The sequence below is a fragment of the Leopardus geoffroyi genome, chromosome B3 (genome assembly GCF_018350155.1).
Source record: "Leopardus geoffroyi isolate Oge1 chromosome B3, O.geoffroyi_Oge1_pat1.0, whole genome shotgun sequence".
Taxonomy (NCBI): Eukaryota; Metazoa; Chordata; class Mammalia; order Carnivora; family Felidae; genus Leopardus; species Leopardus geoffroyi.
Window position 1 is genome coordinate 131,786,529 of NC_059337.1, and position 22,340 is coordinate 131,808,868.

The 22,340-nt window shown below is 38.5% G+C and overlaps 1 protein-coding gene across 8 annotated transcripts in view; it reads right to left on the reverse strand.

The window, feature by feature from the left end:
* GALC (galactosylceramidase) overlaps positions 1-22,340 on the reverse strand; it is a 153,117-nt gene that overhangs the window by 118,009 nt on the left and 12,768 nt on the right. For all 8 annotated transcript variants that reach the window (XM_045451779.1, XM_045451781.1, XM_045451780.1 and 5 more), the window contains 6 exons: positions 21,269-21,408; positions 18,876-18,914; positions 16,066-16,196; positions 5,001-5,156; positions 3,773-3,897; positions 2,824-2,951 (listed from right to left, as the gene is read on the reverse strand). In XM_045451779.1, the coding sequence (XP_045307735.1) occupies positions 2,824-2,951; positions 3,773-3,897; positions 5,001-5,156; positions 16,066-16,196; positions 18,876-18,914; positions 21,269-21,408 (719 nt within the window). The remainder of the gene's footprint in view (positions 1-2,823; positions 2,952-3,772; positions 3,898-5,000; positions 5,157-16,065; positions 16,197-18,875; positions 18,915-21,268; positions 21,409-22,340) is intronic.

A 22,340-nucleotide genomic window follows, 5' to 3' on the forward strand; every position in this document is an offset into this window, starting at 1 on the left:
TCTCTGGAATGCAGTGTGGAGGTTCCTCAGAAAATTAAAAATAGACCTACCCTATGACCCAGCAATAGCACTGCTAGGAATTTACCCAAGGGATACAGGAGTACTGATGCATAGGGGCACTTGTACCCCAATGTTTATAGCAGCACTCTCAACAATAGCCAAATTATGGAAAGAGCCTAAATGTCCATCAACTGATGAATGGATAAAGAAATTGTGGTTTATCTACACAATGGAATACTATATGGCAATGAGAAAAAATGAAATATGGCCTTTTGTAGCAACGTGGATGGAACTGGAGAGCGTGATGCTAAGCGAAATAAGCCATACAGAGAAAGACAGATACCATATGGTTTCACTCTTATGTGGATCCTGAGAAACTTAACAGAAACCCATGGGGGAGGGGAAGGAAAAAAAAAAAAAAAAAAGAGGTTAGAGTGGGAGAGAGCCAAAGCATAAAAGACTGTTAAAAACTGAGAACAAACTGAGGGTTGATGGGGGGTGGGAGGGAGGGGAGGGTGGGTGATGGGTATTGAGGAGGGCACCTTTTCGGATGAGCACTGGGTGTTGTATGGAAACCCATTTGACAATAAATTTCATATATTGAAGAAAAAAATATCAATTCTCCTCAAACTGATCTGAAGATTCAAGACAATCCACATCAAAATCTGAGCAGGGTTTTTTTGTTTGTTTGTTTGTTTGTTTGTTTGTTTTTTGTATGTGGTTTTTGGTTTTTGGGTTTTTTGGGGGTATTGGTGTTTTTTTTTTTTTTGGTAGAAACTGACATGCTGATTCTAAAATTCTCAGGGAAATGCAAACGACCGAGAATAGACAAAATAACTTTGAAAAAGAACAAATTTGAAGGGCTAAGACTACCTGCTACTAGGAATTGTTTGTACACACACACACACACACACACACACACACACACACAAGTAACCATGGTACTAGTGTAAAGATACATAGCTAGGTCAAAGAAACAGAATAGAGTCCAGAAATAATTCCACCTATACATGAACAACTGACTTTTTTTCAAAGGTGAAAAGGCAATGCAGTGGGGAAAAGAACAGACTTTTCAGCAAATGGTACTAGAACAGATGTGCACCTGTATGCAAACCTTCTTAGCTCCACATGAGAAGCATGTTCCACGAAAGTACAAATGGATAAATCAGACTCCATAAAAATTAAAAACTCCTGCTCTTCCAAAGACACTGTTAACAAAATGAAAAGAAAAACTATAGACTGGGAAAATATCTTTACAAAGCACATATCTGTAAAGGACTTGTATCCAAAATATGTAAAGGATATAATTCAACCATAAGAAAGAAACAAAAATGGCAAAAGAAAAGAAGATACATGAAGCACAAGCACAGGAAAGGCTCCACATCATCAGTCATTAGGGGAATGCAAATTAAAACCAAAATGAAATAGTACATCATACCTATTAAGAGCTAACATTTTTAAAGCTGATCACAGCAAGCATTCCCAAAGATAAAGAAAAACTGGGACTCCCATTATGCTGATGGAAATTTAAAACAGTACAATCACTTTGGAGAACAGTTTGGGAGCTTTCTATAAAGCTAAACAGAAACATCTCCTATTACCCAGCCACTCCATTCCTATGTATTTACCCCCAAAAACTCTATGTCCATTTAAAACTTGTGCACAAATGTTCACAGCTTTATGTGTAATAGCCAGAAAGTAGAAACGAGCCAAACATCATCAACAAGTAAATAGATAAGCAAACTACCGTATGTCCTTACAACGGAATACTACTTAGCAATAGGTATCACAACATGGATGAATCTCAAAATAATTATGCTGAGTGAAAGCAGCAAGACAAAAAACAGTACATTCCGCATGATTCCACTGACATACGACTCTAGAAAATGCAAACTAATCCATAGTGACAAAAAGCAACGATCAGGGAAGTCGCAGGACAGAGGGAATATTTATAAAGTGATACGAGTATTCTTTTGGGGCGCTGATGGACACGTTCTCTATCTTGATTGTGACAATGGCTTACTGGTCATTTACATATCAAAACTTGTAAAACTGTGCATTTTAAGTATGTGTTTGAAGGAGATCAGATTATGCCACCATAAACTATGCCACTGTGGTATACAGATTATTTAAAGTTGAAAGTATTTGAGATTCAAAAGATGCCAGAAAAAAGTCTTTTCTGAGCTTCCCTTAGCTTACTAAAAGCAAAGCTCTTACTAAAGCTTATTTTCCTCTGGGAAATAAGGCTGCCAAAAATTCCTCCTCAGGGTGGATCTACTCCCAAAGAGGAGGAATGGGAAGAAAACCTACCCCAAGTCCCCTCCATAGAGGACTTTTACAGCCCTAAAGGCAGGGGGAAGCCCGCGGTCTGGTACAGACAAACAGTACCACAGTCATTCCTGCTTGCTCTCCAGAAAACCCATTTATCTTTCCAAAAAGGCACTTATTTTCCATTAAGTGTCCTTTTGTCCCCTATCCATTACTTACTAATCTAGGAACACAAGCCCAAACTCTGACCACCCCTCCTAGTTACCCATCAGAGTATCCCGCACACGTATGCAAGGTGCATGCACAAATAAACTGTCTTCTTTCCTCTTGTTACTCTGTGGGGGTTCATCAGTTTAATTTTTGGGGCCCCAGCTTCTGAACCTAAGACGGTATAGGAAGAAGTTTCTTCTTCACCTACATGTTGTTTATCACATATGAATTACACTTCGGTAAAGCTGGGTTTTTGTTTTTTGTTTTTAAAGGTGTTTAGTTGTGTTTTATACTGTTTTTTCCAATACGAAGACAGTTAATCTCATAAAAACAACAAAGAATTACCATAGTTTCAACGATGATGGTGAGGTTACCTAAGCCATCAGTCAGAGCCACGTAGCTTCCTCCTTTCTCTAAGTGACCAACTGTCTTCAGGTAATACCAACCTGGCTGAGTAAACTGAGTGGTATGGGCTACAGTAAAGCAGAAAAAGACCCAGTAAGACACAAACAGTGATAAAAGGGTTTCTTTAAAAAAATAAAGAATAGGGGCACCTGGGTGGCTGAGTCGGTTAAGCCCCTGACTTTGGCTCAGGTCACGATCTTGCAGTTTGAGAGTTTGAGCCCCGCTTTGGGCTCCGTGTTGAAAGCTCAGAGCCTGGAGCCTGCTTCCGATTCTGTGTCCCCCTCTCTCTCTGCCCCTCCCCCGCTCATGCTGTGTGTCTCTGTCTCTCAAAAATAAACATTTAAAAAAATTTTTTAATTAAATAAAAATAAATGAATAAATAAATAAAGCTGTCTACTGACTTGAGTCTGATTGAATCTAACAAGCTATTTACTATTTTAGATGAAAATACTTGCCAATCTCACGTTTCAACTTTTGACTAATTAGTCCAGTTAAATGGTACAATTGTAGTAAGAATAACTGTAGTTAGAGTTACTGGTAATAATAAATGAACCACACTGTCAATTTTAGAATACTGATTAAGTTTTTTTTCCAAGAGTAAGATAAAGTTATCCTTTCTGAACTTTTGTTTACCTCTATTTAACCCATCGTAATACAACTACAAAAAATAAGGTTAAAAAATTAATAGTGCATTTCAAAAACTAATCAGCTTTATGGTTTCAAGCAAGTTTTATTTGCACAATATGTATTTACTGGGTACCTCCAAAGCTGGCCCTGAAAATGTACTAAGCAATATTCCATGCCCCCATACACAGTTTATATACTCTCGTCTCCTGCTTTGTCTCCCAGAGAGAAATGTGGGAAGGAAGAAATGGAATCTGAACCATACCTGCGACCCAGATGGGGGGTTCTACAGCATAGTGCCCGCTCCACGGCTCCTGAGCAGTCATCAACCCACATCGTCCATAAGGCAACTGTTCATAGTAACTCGCCACCAAATTCCAAGCAATTGTGCTGAAAAGTTTGTTTGATAAAAGAGAAATACCAAAAGAGCTTGTGATCAAAATGTAAAGGTCTAGAAGACTGTAGTAAAAACACCTTATCAGAATTTATATAAATATATGTAAAGAACCAAAAAATGACCACCCAAAATAAGAAAACAGAAGTCACCTAAAGTCATTCACATTGTGAAAAATCCAGTGTTGGATCCATCTAGGTATTTTTCACGGTGAATCACATAATTAAACAACATAAGTGTATTTTGGGTGTATGATTCTTACTGAACAGTCGTGCAGCCAGAAGATGAATCACACCTTATCAGCACGAGACATGTCACAAATTTAAGTCAAATACAAATAAAGGCTTTGTCCATACCTGTTTTCCTTTTGACAATCAGCCTTCTTAATGCCTCAGTTTCAAGCTATAATTTTCTGAACTTGACTCTGAGCTGCTACAGAGTTTTACGATTGAGAATGCTTAGAGTCGGACTGCCTGAGTTCAAACCATGGTTCCACCACTCACCCTCTCTGGACCTCAGTTTCCTCATGTGTAAGATGAGGACAGTAAGTGTGCCTAGCCCACGTGATCGTTGTGAGGAGTCACTCTACTAACGCATCCGAAGCGTACGGAACAAGGTCTCAGCTCTAGCGCCACTAGGACTCCGTCCCGTCTGCAAGTGCTGATGGAAGCTTGCCCATTCCTTCAGATGTCGATCAGTGGTTGGTACTGAACCCTGAAAGTGTAACTCTGTGGATTTCAGGGAAGCTCTGGACCCAGGTATTGCCACATGCTAAAATATTCAGGGGTGAAGGGTGATGACATATGCAGTTTATAATTGTTCATTAAAATGTATACGTGGCTTGCCAAAAACCATAGAACTGCGTGAATCTTACTGTCAATTACATCTCAGTAAGTCTGACTTTGTCGGATACATATTGACAATATTTAAATATAAAAAAAATCACAAGCTTAGGTGTACATGTAGGTATAGATGAAACTGCTGTTTACAACCACTGAATCCAGGCTGTGAAACAGGAAGCCCACTGTACTTTCCTTCTACCTATTGTGTTTTTGAAATTTTTCAAAGTAAAAACCTTTAAAAGTTTTCAATAACTTACGCAGTCATGTAGCCATTGATGTAATTCTGATTCAATATGCGACCCAAGCAGCCTGCACCCACATCATTATTTAAAGTGCTAAAATCCTCAGAAGACCAAAGCTTCTTCTTGGTCAACCTCGCATCCCTCACCGTTCGGGTCCCAGGATAATGAGCTCTAGAAAAGAAAAGGGTGGGAGGAAATGGGAAAAGGCAGCACATGCCACTTATATCTATTTGTTGAGTGAAGAAAAAACACGTCTTTACCAGTGTTTTCTATTTTAAATCACTGGGCAGCTTGTGGATAGAGGTCACACCAACTGGAAGCGTCTGCTTCCCATTCTTGTGTCTCAGGATGCCCTTAAAATGTGATAAGCCTATAACAACAGGCAGAATGGGAAGGAAGATCATCAGTGGGTGAGAGATTTCTGTTTCTAGAAACCATAAAATGGATGGAAGCACATAGACAGATGGAGGCAGCAGAGGAGACCACAGCCTAGGACACTCCAAGAGATGAATGAGCTGGAGACAGAATTCAGATTCCCAGGGGAAGTAGAGAGCTCGGAACAATAGAAAGGAAGGAGTAAGAAGGAAGTCAAAAATAAGACTAATGAATCCATTTTATAAAGTAGCACCTCGTCCCCTACTTCTACCCCTGAGTAGACAAAGAGAAAGACAGCTCGGTATTTATTCCTAGGCAAAAACAAAAAATCAAACACAACAAAAATTCAGACAGTTCGTTCCTGAATAAAAAGAAAAAACTACCTCGGTTAAACTGCAAATCATTCTCCCAGAGCAGTGGTGGTTCTGAGCCCGGGTGGTTTTGCCTGGTGGAGAAGGCAGAGGCGGGCAGGATTTGCTACTGGCATCTAGCGGGTAAAGGCCAGAGGTACTGCTAAACATCCTATAGTGCAAGGGCAGGTCCCCACAACAAAGAATTATCCAGTGGAAATCTCAAAAGTTCACAGGTTGAGAAACCCATCCCCAGAGTAACGGACCCCTCCCTTAGTCCATTATTTGAGAAAAGTCAGTCAAAGTATAAACGTATGTTAATTATTCTAAGAGTAAAATACTGCTTTAATGATGATTTTGGAAGTTACCGATTATTGAATAAAAGCAATTGAGAAATCTCAAATGTGAAGTAGAAAATAGACTAACAGTCAACACAAGAACAAGAGAGCATATTAGCTACGTAATTTTAGGGACATGAGTGTGTACTTTTTAGGACAATTATTTACAAAAAAATTTAATAACAATACAAGCAGAATAATGGGGACTGGATTACATCATAATTAAGTTTGGTATCATAGTATTCATTACACTAAAGAAATGATGGTCAAGACTTGTTTTAGTTTTTAGTTATTTAATTCCATGTAGGTCACGAATCTGTCACAAAAAAAGTCTCATTTGGGAATTCATTCTACCTCCTGAAGATGAATTATGGAACAACATTAATTTGGCATTCCAGGATTTCATAAGGAAGAAAAGAACACGTAACAGAGAACAGGGGACATAAAAAGAAGTATTCAAGAAAAACGAGGCACTACCAAGATGTCGCAGAGTCACTGAACTCAGCCGGAAACACACACCTAATTCGGTTGTGTAAACATACACTACAGAGACCTCAAGAGCAAGCTAGTACCTCACAGGATTAGGAAATTATTGTTCTGGCACTACAATGCCAAACACGGTAAGTCTGTTACTAATCTTTATAACAGTATCTGTTACTAATCTTTGGAACAATATAATTTTAACAGAGTTCTGCATTTTAGTTTCATTCTTATATCCCAGAACTTCATTCTGTGATCATGATATTCAGCCACATACTAATATTAAGACTCATTCAGTTGTCCCTCAGCCAAATGTACTCTTGGTGTGTCTGTGGTCCAATTATACTTGTGAAAAAAGTAAAAACCTGGGAAGTAATATGCTATCATGTTACTAATGATCTCTAGATGTTAGGATTCTGTGTAAGTCCTAAGTCTGTCTTAACAGGTTTCTACATTTTCCAAATTTTCTATAGTAAGCATGCATTATTTTTATAATCTGAAAAAAGTATCTTTTAAAGTTACCGAAATAGGTATCACATCCCTCATTCAGAAAATGTTAACTGTTACATTAAAACTGAGTAATTTATTACATGATCTGAGCAAAACAGGGGAAAAAAATGATGCTAAAAACTGGGTCTCTCCCAACATCCGGACCCATCACTAGTTCGACAAAACGCAAAGGTCCTTTATAATTTTTAATGTATGTAACTAGGCAAAAATCTCTGGTCATTTCACAGCGTGATTTTTCAAACTTCAGATGCAAAATTAAGATTACCGGAAGTAAATCAGAGTTATCCTAACAGGGGAACACATTTGTATTAAAAGAGAATTAGGACTTGTGGACGAGGTGGATCGGACTCCTCCTGAAAGCAGACAGACCAACCAGATATGGGAAAGGGGAAAACCCACAAACAACGTCCTCATCAAAAGTGGGCGACAGGGAATCCCCAGGAGTCTTGCAGCATCAGGACTGACCCAGGATCAGCAGGTGTGGTGTGGAAACTGTGGAACAGCAGGCAGTCGCGCCCCAAAGCAGCAGACCCTAGCCTCCATGGAGGCATCAGAGGGCAGCTGGTGAAACCGGGAATGCCTTCATATGCTGCAGTCATTCAGTCGGGGGTAAATAGAAAACAGTGAATTCACTAAGAGGTACAAATACAATACCATGACCCTTTAAACCAACAGAAATAGGAGGTGGGCGATATGTGCATTATGCTAAATTTTGTAGCAGCTGCATTTAAAAAAGCAGAAGGGAAATTTTCATGATATACTTTGTTTAAACCCACTAGATCCAAAATACTATGATTCAACATAAAAAATTATGAATAACATTTAACATTTTTTAAATATCATATCTTTATTTTTTTAAAGGAAATGTGGTTTTTAATTTTTTTTAATGTTTATGCATTTATTTTTAAGAGAGATGGAGAGCACAGTTAAGGGAGGGGCACTGAGGGGGAGGGTCGGACACAGAATCTGAAGCAGGCTCCAGGCTCTGGGCTGTCAGCACAGAGCCTGATGTGGGGCTCAAACCCACAAACTGTGAGATCATGACCTAAGCCGAAGTCAGACACTTAAGTGACTGAGCCACCCAGGCACCCCTAAAGTTTATTTATTTATTTATTTATTTATTTGGAGAGAGGGAGAGAGAGAGAGAGAGCACAAGCAGGGGAGGGGCAGAGGGCAAGGGAGAGAGAGAATCCCAAGCAGGCTCCACACTGTCAGCATGGAGCCCAACGCCCTGCTGGAACTCATGAATTGTGAGATCATGACCTGAGCCAAAATCAAGAGTTGGACGCTCAACTGTGACTGAGCCACCCAGGCGCCCCAAAACATCCAAGCTTTAACAACACACCTAAATTCAGACTAGCTGCATTTCAAGTGCCCCGTAGCTAACTGTGGCTAGTGGCTACCGTATTGGACAATACAGGTTTAAACCCTTAACAATGTCAGAGATAAATAACAAATAATTCTATCTGGAATGGTAGAGCCTCACTGTGAAAATAAGCTGCTTGAATGAGAGTCTAAATTGAATGAGACAAGAACACCCAGGGTGAGGGAGAGACAACATTCAGGCAGAAGGGAGAATGGGGCCCAGAGGGAGCTGACCCCAGAAAGCACAGTGAGTATGAAACAAGAATTTATAAATGTAATGCAGGCCAAGTACAACATGAATGGGGCAGGGAGATCTACTCTTCCTATGGAGGTAGCAGCCACAGAATCAATAACTCCTGAGCAAAATCTCATTATGCCACAGTAGCCAAAAGTTAGAAATAATCCAAAGACCATTTATAAAGAATAGAAAGATAAATTGTGGTATATTCCCACAACTGAACGCAAAACAGCAATGAAAATGAACTACATCTATACCTGGCAACATGAGTTAATCTTAAAAATATAATTTTGATCAAAATAAGATACTCTAAGATGCCATTTAAATAAAGTTTTTAAACAGGCAAAATTAGTCTATGGTGTTAGAGCTAACATTAGCAGTTGCCTTTGGGACCAAAGGAGGAGCTAATGATTAGAAAGATTTCTAAGCAGAGAGCTACTTGGATACTGATAATTTTCTATTTCCAGACCTGGGTAGTGGTTACGTGGGTATGTTCACTTTGTGACAATTCATTATGCTATATTCTTAGGATTTATGTACTTTTACGTATGGATGTAGGCATGTGTGTGTATGTTATACTTTATTAAAAAAATTTTCAAGGAAATGAAGCTATTAGACAACAGAGGTACATGAGACTAAAGTGAGAGAATTATAGAATAATTATAAAAAACATATTTTAGGAAAAGGAACACAAGATAGAACAGAAATGGAAAACACCAAAAGGAAAACAGGGGATGGCAAGGATAAAATTATAGAGAATCAAGCCAAAATAAAGAGGTAACAATGGTTTCAGATAAATATGGAACAAAGGTAATATGCAAACAAGATCCAAAGGCATAATCAAAGTCATGGAGCGGGATCTTACTGAAATAAGAAAACACTTAAATACAGGTATTGAAAAGGCATGTACTATATACCTAGAAGTGGTAAATAGTGTATAACTACTTGACGTTAGAGTTAAGGGAAAATATTCTTTGGATCCACAGGAATTGTGCCACGTCATTTATAAGGAAAAAAAAAAAACAAAAAGTCTGAACAAGGATAATACACTAAATGACAGAAGCACAGGAACTAGAGAGCACCTTATAGAACAGAGCTGCTCTGTGCTCCCGTATACCGTTTTATACTTTTATTTAAGAAATAAGCATCTATCTTGTTTTTTGGGGGTTTTTTTTTTGTTTTTTTTTTTTAATTTTTTTTTTCCAACGTTTATTTATTTTTGGGACAGAGAGAGACAGAGCATGAACAGGGGAGGGGCAGAGAGAGAGGGAGACACAGAATCGGAAACAGGCTCCAGGCTCTGAGCCATCAGCCCAGAGCCTGACGCGGGGCTCGAACTCACGGACTGCGAGATCGTGACCTGGCTGAAGTCGGACGCTTAACCGACTGCGCCACCCAGGCGCCCCAGCATCTACCTTGTTTAAACCACAACCTGTTTTGGTCTATGAAAACAGTTTAAAACCATGTAAATGATATCCTAACACATGGAAGCTAGCGATGGTTATGTCTGACATAGTTCAGTGATCCAAGGGATCAAGTTATAGTATCAAGTATCCCACCATGGAAATAGAAGTAATTCCTTATACTGGCATATAAGATAAGCATATCTACAAAAGGATATTTTCTATTCTTGGAGACAGTTTCAATGACTAATATGAGGGGGTGTTTTTGTTTTTGTTTTTGTTCACTATTTCCATTGTGCAAAGATATGGAATTCTCAGGGACAAAACAGAGTATTTATACCAAAAAAATAAGTAATACTGTTTAGACGCCTCAGACTCTTTGTTTCCATATGATCATCCTTAGTTGAGAGCCAAGGTTGGTGGAAGCAGCTCGTATATCTTCTCCACACTCAACTGGTTGCCACAGATTCCAGCCAGTAGGAAGGAAAATGGATATAAGAGAATGTACCCAATATCCTAGAATATGAACCCTGGGGTGTTTCTTATCATATTTTGCTCTCATTTCATCACCAGGAACTTAATCAGATTGCCACATCTTAACTGCAAAGAATGCTAAGAATCTTGCCTTGGGCCCAGGAAGAACAGGATAGGTTTTGGTAGACCACCAGCTTCTTCTGCATTTGAGTAGGTGAGAGGTCCAAGAGAGGGGGAAACAACAACAGAAAGAGAAAGAAAGAAAGAAAGAAAGAAAGAAAGAAAGAAAGAAAGAAAGAAAAGAAGTCTAGCATCAGAATTCTCAGCAGCAACATTTTACATAAGTAACCAATGGAGTAAATTTTATGACATTCAAGTATTTAAAAAATGTGAGGCAGGAATTTTATATCTAGCCAAACTGTCCTTCAAATATAAAGGCCACAGATAAATAGTAATAAACATGTAAGAGATCAAGAAATATTGTTTCCATTAGCACTTCCTGAAAAAATATGGTAAATATTAAGCTTGGGACACCCAAGAATCTAGGAAAGAAACTTCAGCAAAAGACTTGAAGGTGAACACTGCATATGCCTAATGGCAAAACTATATACTAAAAGAAAGAGTAATTGAGTAGTACATAAACGTTGCATGTTCTGATAATGTATAACTAATATAGTGGATGCAAAATAGGAAGAGAAAAGAAAATGAAACATAAATAAAGCTTGCCAATTGGCTGGGAGTTAAAGGTTACAGCTTGCAGCTCACAAATCAAGATAGTAGAAGCTTAAGCTCATGTAAAAGTCCGAAGATTAAGAAATTTTGGTAATTAAAATTCCACTGTAGGAGTGAGAAGGGGAGAAAGAAAAAGTTATGAAATAATTTTCCCATTGTGTATAGTAAACCAATACATAATAACTAAAAGAAACTAAGAGGATTAGTATAAACAGTTTCTCAACTTCAACACTACTGACATTTGGTCAGATAATTCTTTGTTGTGGGGAACTTACCTAGTGCTTGGGAGGATACTTAGAAACATCTCTGGCCTCCACCTATCATGCCAGGAACAATCAAAAATACTTCCAGACATTACCACATGTACTCTGGGAGGCAAAATTATCCCCAGCTGAGACACACTGGTATAAAGGTGTCAGTACAAATGCAATCAATAGAACCAAAAGCCAAACCTTGCTAATAACAAAAAAGAAACCTCCTTCAAAAAGGGCAAACAAGGGGTGCCTGGGTGGCTCAGTCGGCTAAGCGTTCGACTCTTGATTTTGGCTCAGGACACGATCCAACAGTGTGTGAGATCGAGCCCCACATTGGGCTCCATGCTGACAACACACAGCCTGCTTGGGATTCGCTCTCCCTCTCTCTCTTCCCCTACCCCTACTCCCCTCTCTCAAAATAAATAAATAAATATTTTTTAGAAGTTCAAAGAAAACAAATCACAGAGCAAGATTTTATATTATTATATATATAGTTTAAATAATTAAATAACAAAAGACAATGTAGCAGGATAGAAAACAAAACCTTCAGTTATATAAATGAGTTTAACCTATTCATTAAACTCTGAAGATTTTTTAGGGCAGCAAAAAAAGCAAAATCTGAATCTATGCTATAATGCAAGCAACACACCTAACATGAGATGACCTTGAAAGGTAAAGGATGAAATTACAGGCAAAGACAGATCAGGCAAATATAAATGAAAAGAACACAGAGGTCTCTTAGTCATAGGCAAAGCAAAATTCAATCCAAGAAGCATAATGAAGCAAAGAATGGCATTGTCTTTCCTTTTCTTTTTTTAAAATCTCTAAACCCAACGTGGAGCTCAAACTCATGACCTTGAGATCAAGAGTCACATGTTTTTCCTAGTAAGCCAACCAAGCACCACAAAGAATGACATTTTCTAGGGTCAACTGTTACAAACCAGAATGAAGAGAAGACATTTATTAATACCTAGGTGCTAAATAACACAGCAGCAACTTTGATAAGCATAAACCGCATGAAACTGAAACCCACTAGCAAGACGAAACTAACACTCTTGGTAACCCTGGATGGTCAAGTGAACAAAATAATCAGCATACAGAATACCTAAACAATGCAATCAGTAAGGTAGAAAAGGTAGAGAATATACACTTAACTCTTACATACGGATAGAGACTACATCCTAATATAATAATACAAAAAGAAGTTCCTGAGAAAGTCTTTGGAAAAATAAATTCAGCATTAAATGACCACAGTGCAGTAAAATTAGAAAATAATAAAGCAGAGCTAAAGCACTGCTCAAAGGAGTTTGTGTAGCATTAGAAACCCACATCAATAAAGATAAAATGAATTAAACATCCAACTTATTCATGAAGATACAGTAAAACCCGTATCTTCATTTAAATATTTTTTCCTGGGGCGCCTGGGTGGCTCAGTCGGTTAAGCGTCCGACTTCAGCTCAGGTCACGATCTCGCGGTCCGTGAGTTCGAGCCCCGCGTCGGGCTCTGTGCTGACAGCTCAGAGCCTGGAGCCTGTTTCCGATTCTGTGTCTCCCTCTCTCTCTGCCCCTCCCCCGTTCATGTTCTGTCTCTCCCTGTCTCATAAATAAAAAAAAAAAACGTTAAAAAAAAAAAAAATTAAATATTTTTTCCTAGCCAAATATATTCAAAATCAATACAACTTTCTTTCCTCTCAACGCTTCAGCTATTTACGAAAGTTTTAACAATAAAGGCAAAAATTATATTCTAATTTCACTTTACTTGCCAAAAAAAAGAAAGAAAAGAAAAAGCCTAAATCTAACCTAACCATGCCTCTATCAATTTCCAACAGGAAACAGGACAGATGGTCAGGTTAAACCAAACTAAAAGGATGAAACCATTAAATCCAGACTGTGAGAAACTTTACAGGTCACACAATCCAGCTTTTTTTGACAAATGAAAGGGAATAAAAAGGTGAGGTAAGGACCGAAAAATTAGAAGAGACTTAAATATCAACCAATCCCAGTGTATGAATCTAAATTGGATCCAGATTCGATCAAACAGAACTATAAACTAACAAAAACAGGTATTTGATAATATCAAAAAACTGTGACATTTTTAGATGTAATAATGGTATTACTGCTTATGGTAAAAAGAAAAAGAATCCTTATCTTCAGAGATACGTCTTAAAACATGTATGGAAGAAATAACATGTGTGTGGAATCTGCTTCAAAATAATGTGGGAAAAGGAAGAGAGGAACTGTAAGTGGAAAGAGCTGGGGTCCCCGAGGAAAAAAAGACAAGAAAATCTTCCTTGACTGTAAGAAAAGTCATCGTGGGCCCCCAGCCATCTTGTGATCTATGCCTGACTGACCAGCACTACTTGCCCAAAGCCTGTTTCTAGCAGAACTTCTTGAGATATGTTGAAATTGCAGAACAATAGATGCCAGTAGATAACAATTTTAAGGGAACAAAAAAAACGTAAGAACAAACAGCCACTATCAGACCAGGAGATAACCTAATCACATCAGGAACTAGGAATCAGTGGTAAATCTCCCAGTGCTGGTTCAAAACCAAAGACTGACCTCACGCACATTCTTGAGCTATCTTTGCAAGATCTAAACCTTTCTGAGCACTCAGATACCCAGAAGTGATGATGCTGAGCTTTGAGGCCTGGACTCTGTCATCTTAAGATGACTTCTGCCCCAATTCCATGCTGAATGCCTCATAGTACAAGTCCCTTCATGAATACGTAGGTACCCTTAGCCTAAAATTTCCCCAGTTTTATTGTTCCAGGAGACACTGCTCTGGGAAACACTCCAGGTGTTTTCCTTTACTTTTTCTCCTTTACTTTACAAATAAAACCCTTCCCTTCCCTATTCTTTAGCTGGGTTGTGTCTGTTGGCCCCACAGCCACCAAGAGGTGAACCCAAGTTCAGGTAACAGAATGGACAGGTATGTGTGATGGAGAACTGGGCATGGGTCACAGTTATGGAGACTGAGTGATGGGAACACGGATATTCATTATATTATTCTGCCTACTTTGTGTACATTCAAAATTCTTCATTGAAAACAAAAAGACACATGTCAAACAGTCTTCATACCAAATAAAGAACCAATTTCACACATATGTGTATTCTATTTTTCAAATGTTTATATATGTTGTTATGACAAACAAAATTCAAATTCACTTTAAAAAATACTGCTAGGTCAGGGGGGCGCCTGGGTGGCTCAGTTGGTTGAGTGTCTGACTTCGGCTCAGGTCACGATCTCACAGTTTGCGAGTTCGAGCCCCGCGTCGGGCTCTGTGCTGACAGCTCAGAGCCTGAAGCCTGCTTCAGATTCTATGTCTCCCTCTCTCTCTGCCCTTCCCATGCTCACGCTCTGTCTCTGTCTCTCAATAATAAATAAATGTCAAAAAAAATTTGTTTTTAAAAATACTCCTACGTCAGGGATAGGAGGGGGAATTGGAGGAAGGTTGTCAACAGGTACAAAATTCCAATTATAAATAAGTACTAGGGATGTAATGTACAGTATGATGACTATAATTAACACTGAGTGTGATACATAGTCGTTAACAAAGTACATCCTAAGAACACTCATCATAAGGAAAAATTTTTTTCCTTTTCACTGAATCTATATGCGATGATGGATGTTAACCAAACCTTTGTAATCATCTCACATATATGTAAATCAAATCATCAGGCCATACACCTTAAACTTACACAGTAATGTACATCAGTTATTTCTAAATAAGACTGGAAAGAAGCAAATAAATAAGACAGAGAAAAAATTACTGCTGGAACTCAGGAAGGCCAAGACCCAGAGGACTAAATGGTAGAGCTGGACTAAGAAGCAGGGTCAAAGCCACCCTGCTGAGGAAACATGACAAGAGCCATGGTCAGGGTTCATGCCGTACCATTTACATAAGTGTTCATTCATGGAAGAACTCCCAACCACAGGAAGTCTGCCATTTGTAATTTCTAAAATTTAAAAACTACCCTGTCCCTTAATCTAAACAAAGCCATGCTTCATTACCCCAAACGTTAACACAATATTTGTAAAGTACCAATACATTTCATTGTCATAGAAAGATCCCAAAGTACAGATGAACCTTGGGCAACATGATGCCCCCCAACATGTGTATTTGAAAATCTGAGTATAATCTTTGACTCCCCTAAAATTTAACTACTAATAGACTGTTGACCAGAAGACCCAATAACGTAGGCCATTAACACATATTTTGTATGTTCTATTTACTGTACACTGTATTCTTACAATAAGCTAGAGAAAAGAAAATGCTATTAAGAAAATAATAAGGAAAAGAAAATACATTCACAGTATCATAAAAATTCCACACATAAGCGGATCGGCTTAGTTCATACCTGTGCTATTCAAGGGTCAACTGTATGTACATTTCAAAGAAAAAGGAATGAAATATCAGTTACACATGCTTTAGTTAAGTAAATACAAGAAAGCTACCTCTGCAAATGTAATCAGGTGGGAAGGAAAAGCAAAAACAAAGTCAGTATCCCAAGCAAGCAATCAGAAACTGTTAAGTTTTCAAAGCAAAACCGTCCTTACCCTATAACATCAATCACATTCAAGAGCTCAGTGTCGAGCAACATAGAAGCAGAAATGGGTTCCCAGAGATTGTCACTTGCTATGATTTTCACTCGATGGAGACCTTGATAGTTCAGCATCCTTCTTAACACCTTTTGGGAAGATAAACAGAATGCAGAGAGTTCACAACTGTGTTTATAGCTGTTGAATTACAACCACAACAGCTGAAGTATCTTCGAAGATCAGCATCCTGGATGATAGTGTCCATATTATTTCTCAATAGAAATGTGCCTCCTTTGGAAAGTAAAAGCACTATCATTAAGATAATTTACTTGGTGGGAATGTAAAAAGAAAAAAAAAAAAGAGGTAAAAATGTTCTAGAGGGATTTTCCCTCTGACTTTAATGGAATCCACAACAGACCCTTAATAGTAAAATAAATAAAACCACCACCATAGCTGCAGATCATTAGTTTAAAAGAAAAAGGAAACCAGATTCTAATGTTCTTAATGCTTCCTTCATATGAAGCGGACACAACTAGAGAGACACATGTAGAGTCGCAAGGAAAAAAACGTAAGCTGTGAAATGTCAAATCTGGATAGACAAACAATTCCTCACCTTCACTGCTAAGACCCTGCCGTGAAGCTGTGCCAACCACAGGGTCACCCAGGACACACGCACTAATTTGTCTTCCACTCGGGGCTATTGCGGCTCTCGTCAGCCCTGTGCTCCCAGAAGCCACAGCTTTTCACTAACCTTGAGCCTCCATCTTATACTAGCCCCCTGCCCCACCTCCCATAACCCCACAACGCCCCCTCCACCACATTCTCACCACTACACTGATAACGCCTGCAGCCTGGAGTTGACCCTGAGTTACAGGCCTTGGCTGCAAGCCACCCCATCAAACCCCATGGCTACAGAGTGAAGTGCACCATTGCTCCCAGTGAACACATTGGGCTGTGCAAGGCTCAGAGTCCCCAGCTCATCTACTCCACCTTTCATCCTTGCTCCTCCCCCAAATCCCTTTACTTCACTTCTTTGCAGTGTCCGCCCCTGCCCTAGCAACAAGGGGAGTTCCTATCCACCCCATATTGAAGATTCCAACTCCAGGTCACCTCCTTTAATAGCGTTCCCTAATCCATCCAAGCAGAATGTCATCTCCTCTCTGCACCTTCTGACAACCCTGCCTGGGCATTATCCTTCTAGAGAACTTAGGACTGATATTTCAGTTGTCCACGTGGGACTCTATAGTCCCCAAATGTGAGCCCCTCTTGGGCAGCAACAGTATTTTTTCTATCTTTATCTTCCAAGTACATAGGGAAGGCCTGACAAACCTGGAGTTGAGTCAATGCCTGCTGGGGAATAAATGAAAGAAATTTAGTGGATATTACCTGCTCAAAAACATAAGACATTTAGGCGCCCCTAGGTGGCTCAGTCAGGAAAGCATCTGACTTCAGCTCAGGTCATGATCTCACAGCTCATGAGTTCAAGCCCCACACTGGGCTCTGTGCTGACGGCTCAGAGCCTAGAGCCTGCTTCAGATTCTGTGTCTCCCTCTCTCTCTCTGCCCCTCTCCCACTCACTCTGTCTCTCTCTTTCAAAAATAAATAAAAACATTTAAAAAAATAAAAACATAAGACACTTAAAGAATTTTTTACCTGAAACGAAATATAACCACAAAACTGTGTTTCTTGGAGGAAACACAAATGGAACTGAAAAGTAAACTAAAGAATATATCCACCTTAAAAGTTAAATTGCCATTAGTTTCCCAGTGACAGAGGGTCATTATTCTCAGTTTTTCCTTTCCTGAAAAATAGCAATCATAGTGGTTACCTTGTATGGAAGGGAGTGAGAATTAAGTGGAGGCAAATATTTAGGAAAAGTGACTCAAAAAATAACATACTTTGCAAATGTTAGTTGCCACCTATTTGTTAATCACAGATAGAAACATATAGAACATTCCAATAGAATAGCCATCCACAGAAAATAATAATGAGACTGCATACTGGAAATTTTGATATTGGATGTGGAACTATATAAAATTTCTGCACATAAAAGGCCCCATTTTCAAGTTCCACTTTCCTTTCCACCTGATGAACTCTTGAACTGGGCCAGAAGTGGCAACAGTCTTACAAGCAATTCCTCCTAATATTTCAACAGAGCAACTGGCATTCAGATCATATGAGGGCAGTAAAATTAACTCATACCTTCTAGGGACAGTTTTGTTTGTAATAGCACCAACAAAGTAATCAATGACATAGTCATCAGAAGTGGCTCAACCGGTCAGCACCAAATTAGCAGTTTTCTCTTTTCTCCTCTTTGTCTACATCATGTAACTACCCCTTCCTTCTTTCTCAGAAAAACTCCTTGCTTTCCCCAGAAAAGTGAGCGAGACGCTTTTCTGGCTACTCCAGAATCTGTGCTCCCTGAGATGCAATTACAAGACCCCAAACTAAGGTCTTTGTTCTTTTTCATCTTTGCCTCCTTTGCTCAGTTGAAACAAAAAGAAGCTACATTTCTCTAAGTCCTCAAAGTCTAAAATGATGCTGCTGTTTTTATAATAATCATCATAATTCTACAAATAATAAATTTTAAAATGGGAAAATTCAACACAACTCTTTAGACAATGAAACTTGGGGTTCACAGGGAATTACAGACACTTTAATCAGGAATTTAAACATGACTACGTTTTTGCTCAAATTTTATGCCAGAACTAGCAAAACAAGCATCTGTGCTGTAAAAAATACAGCATTCCTACTTCTAATTTCCATGGTACCGTAAGGGAATTATTTACCAAAAACTTAAAGACAAAAAGATTTAAAGTTGTACAGACCTTGATATAATTGATGTCAAATGACCTCTCATTCCAAATCTGCAAAACAGAAAGTCAAAAAGTCTGAATTGAAAGTGAAGTATCAGAAAGCAGACATGATCACTAAGATGCCACTGCTCTCATCATCTTTAACATAATCTAAAAAGCAATTTTTCTGGGGCGCCTGAGTGGCTCAGTCGGTTAAGCCTCTGACTTCAGCTCAGGTCATGATCTCGCAGTCCATGAGTTCAAGCCCCACATCGGGCTCTGTGCTGACAGCTCAGAGCCTGGAGCCTGCTTCGGATTCTGTGTCTCCCTCTCTCTCTGCTCCTTTCCTGTGCACGTGCGTGTGCGCTCTCTCTGTCTCTCTCTCTCTCAAAAATAAACATTAAAAAAAAAGTTAAAAAAAATTCTTAAAAAGCAATTTTTCGTACTTTATGGAATGTCCTTTTCTTGAATTTATAGACATGTTATAAGACAACATAACTTTTTACAATTAAAATATTTTTTAAAACCTTGAATATTTGGTGGATATTTTTCAAAAAGTCACTTATTCCTAAAACTGGAATTTCCATTCAATCATTCGACAAATCCTGACAATGTAATGCATGCCAGGGACTATATTAGGTACTGGAGACCTAACAGACATGGGGAGTGCTGTAATGATTCTTACAAGATCCCACCAGCACACCTAAAGCCGAGTATTGTAGTAAGTACATCGTAGAAGTAATTTTTTTTTAGCACACATAAGATCACAGTGATGTGCTACATCACAAAGGCAAATTCTTTTTTTTTTTTTAATTTTTTTTTTTAATGTTTATTTATTTTGGGGACAGAGAGAGACAGAACATGAATGGGGGAGGGGCAGAGAGAGAGGGAGACACAGAATCGGAAGCAAGCTCCAGGCTCTGAGCCATCAGCCCAGAGCCTGACACGGGGCTCAAACTCACGGACCGCGAGATCGTGACCTGAGCTGAAGCCGGACGCTCAACCAACTGAGCCACCCAGGAGCCCCCACAAAGGCAAATTCTTAATGAGGATAGATAAAAGGAAGATGCACAACTCTTGCTGGTTTAGAATCATGATGAGGTTTTAGAATTGAAAGAGAACATCCAAGACCTTCGTTTTGCAGCTGAGAAAACTATTAATAACAGAGATGGCCTAGAGTCTAGACACTAAAACTCATTTTACTCTAGTGATACAGGAAGGTATTTTTAATCAAAGAATCTCCTCACCACAGCACATAAGTCTAAAAGAGATGTGAATTACCCATTCTTTATCAGAAATATTTTCCAAGTGTGACTTTACCATAATAAAGCGCTACTTAGATCCAAATCTACAATTAGTTTCACTACAAATTAAAAAACACCCTGACATTTAAGAATGTTCTCAAATACAAACTAATTTCCAATTATAGTTTGAAGAAAGATAACAAAAAACAAAGTATATTGTTGCTTCTGGCTCCCTACAACCTTGGGCTTATCCCCGTGTCCTTTGTGATATCACAATTTCTCCACCCAGTTTCTCTCTCTCTCTCCCTAAACTCCTTAAGGGCTTATTAATCTTGGTATCCCTAGAATACAAAGTTACAGTGTCTGCAACACAGTAGGAGCTCAATAATTGCTTGTTGACCGCTGAACACTTTTAAAATCAATTTTGACATATGGCATATTAATATGCAAACATATATGGAGACCACTACATGTACGTGCGGGGCTCTGAGAGGTACAGTGCCTCCAGCCTGCCAACAGACCAGCTGGAAAGACATCATATTTTACATTTTTGTAAATCATTATAAGGTGTTAAATAACAGTTTAAGACAGGGTAGGCAGATTTCAGCCAGCCTGCCAAATCCAGCCCACCATTTGTATTTTTTACAACCCAAAAGCCAAAAATGGTTTTTACAATTTTAAATGGTGACATTTTAAAGGGCTATATAATTACCTACATAATATCCTTAATACTGCCTTTGACCCACTAAACCTAAAATATTTAGTCTCTGACCCACTAAGAAAAAGTTTGCCACCGTCTGGTTTAGAACAGCAGGAGATTCAGAGAGCAAAATGAGATTAATCATTAACCAGATAGCAAATGTGGTATTCTTGAACAACAAGAGAAAGGAGGGAAAGCTTTCAAGGAGAACTGGGGCTGGAGTAGTATCAAAATCAAAATTAAAGAAAGAAAAAGTTCAGAGAAGGTATACACTCCGTACAGTTTTCAAAAGGGGCTAGAATTTGGATGGGAAAAGAGGAGGAATAAAAGGTCACATACTTAATTTGTTATCAGATGCCAAAGGAACAAATTGGGTCTCATGACCACAAAATGGTTAGTAACAAAATGCCACAGAATCAAATTGCTTTAAGAAATTACAAATAAAGTCCAAAAGTTAATCAAGGTTTAAATACATTACCAACCCCAATATAATCAATGTCCAAATCATGATAATGCTTGGCGCCCACAATCCAGGTCATGACGTAGTAGGCAGTCAGCTGAAGATTTACATAAGGCCAGTTGAAACCTTTCCCCAGCCATCCAGGGAATGACCATGGCAACCCTGTAGGAAGGAAAAGGTAAAGGTGGGGTGGGTATTACAGTGCTGGCAACCATCCAAAACAAGGCAAAAGAAACCAAAGAGAACACAGGGTAAACAAAAAGCCAATAGAGATCTTATTAGAGGAAAGATTATATATCTTGTGTATATTCTCAAAATCCCTTCCAGTTTATGAACTCAGGAACTCCTTCCTGAGCCCTAGAGTCTGGTTCCATAATTCCAAATGCTCTTTCAAGAAAAAGAAATAAGAACACACTCTCTTGAAGATACTTACCCATGGAAAGAAATGTAACATACAATTTAACTCAACATGCCCACTGCCTGCTATAGGGATATTTAATATACAATATCTTCCCTCTGAAGTCAAATCAGAGAGCTCTTCTGAAAGGCTTATGCCTAAATATTCCTACAAGTTAAATAGAATACAAATTCCTCTTTTACTAGTACATCTTCTTAAAACTTAAGTCTCCTTAAAATACTAACTAGTCAGATAATCAAACTCAACAAAACTAGTTTGTCATCATTATCAATATAAATGCCAATGTGTCAACAGGAAAATACCCCTTTGTGGTATGATATAAATCAAATAGCCCACATTCTTCCAACACCCTAATTATTATTTTTAAGGAAGAAAATGAGAATAGTAGACGAGCACTAATTACAATTCTACATCCTAATTTTGTTACTAACATATCAAAATAAGCTCAACCGTTAAGTTCCTCAATTGTTTATATATATATATACATATAAAAACAATCGAGTTCACCACAGAAAAAATTCAAAACTAAAAGAACGAAATGCTTATTTTTCTAAACTCAGGAGAAATGAATGCCTAAGTGTGTATCCCATAAAAAATGTGACATTAAAATACTGGAACATTTTTAAACAATGAAATGCCAAATACATTCTATAGGCCCACCATGTGTAAGTCTTTG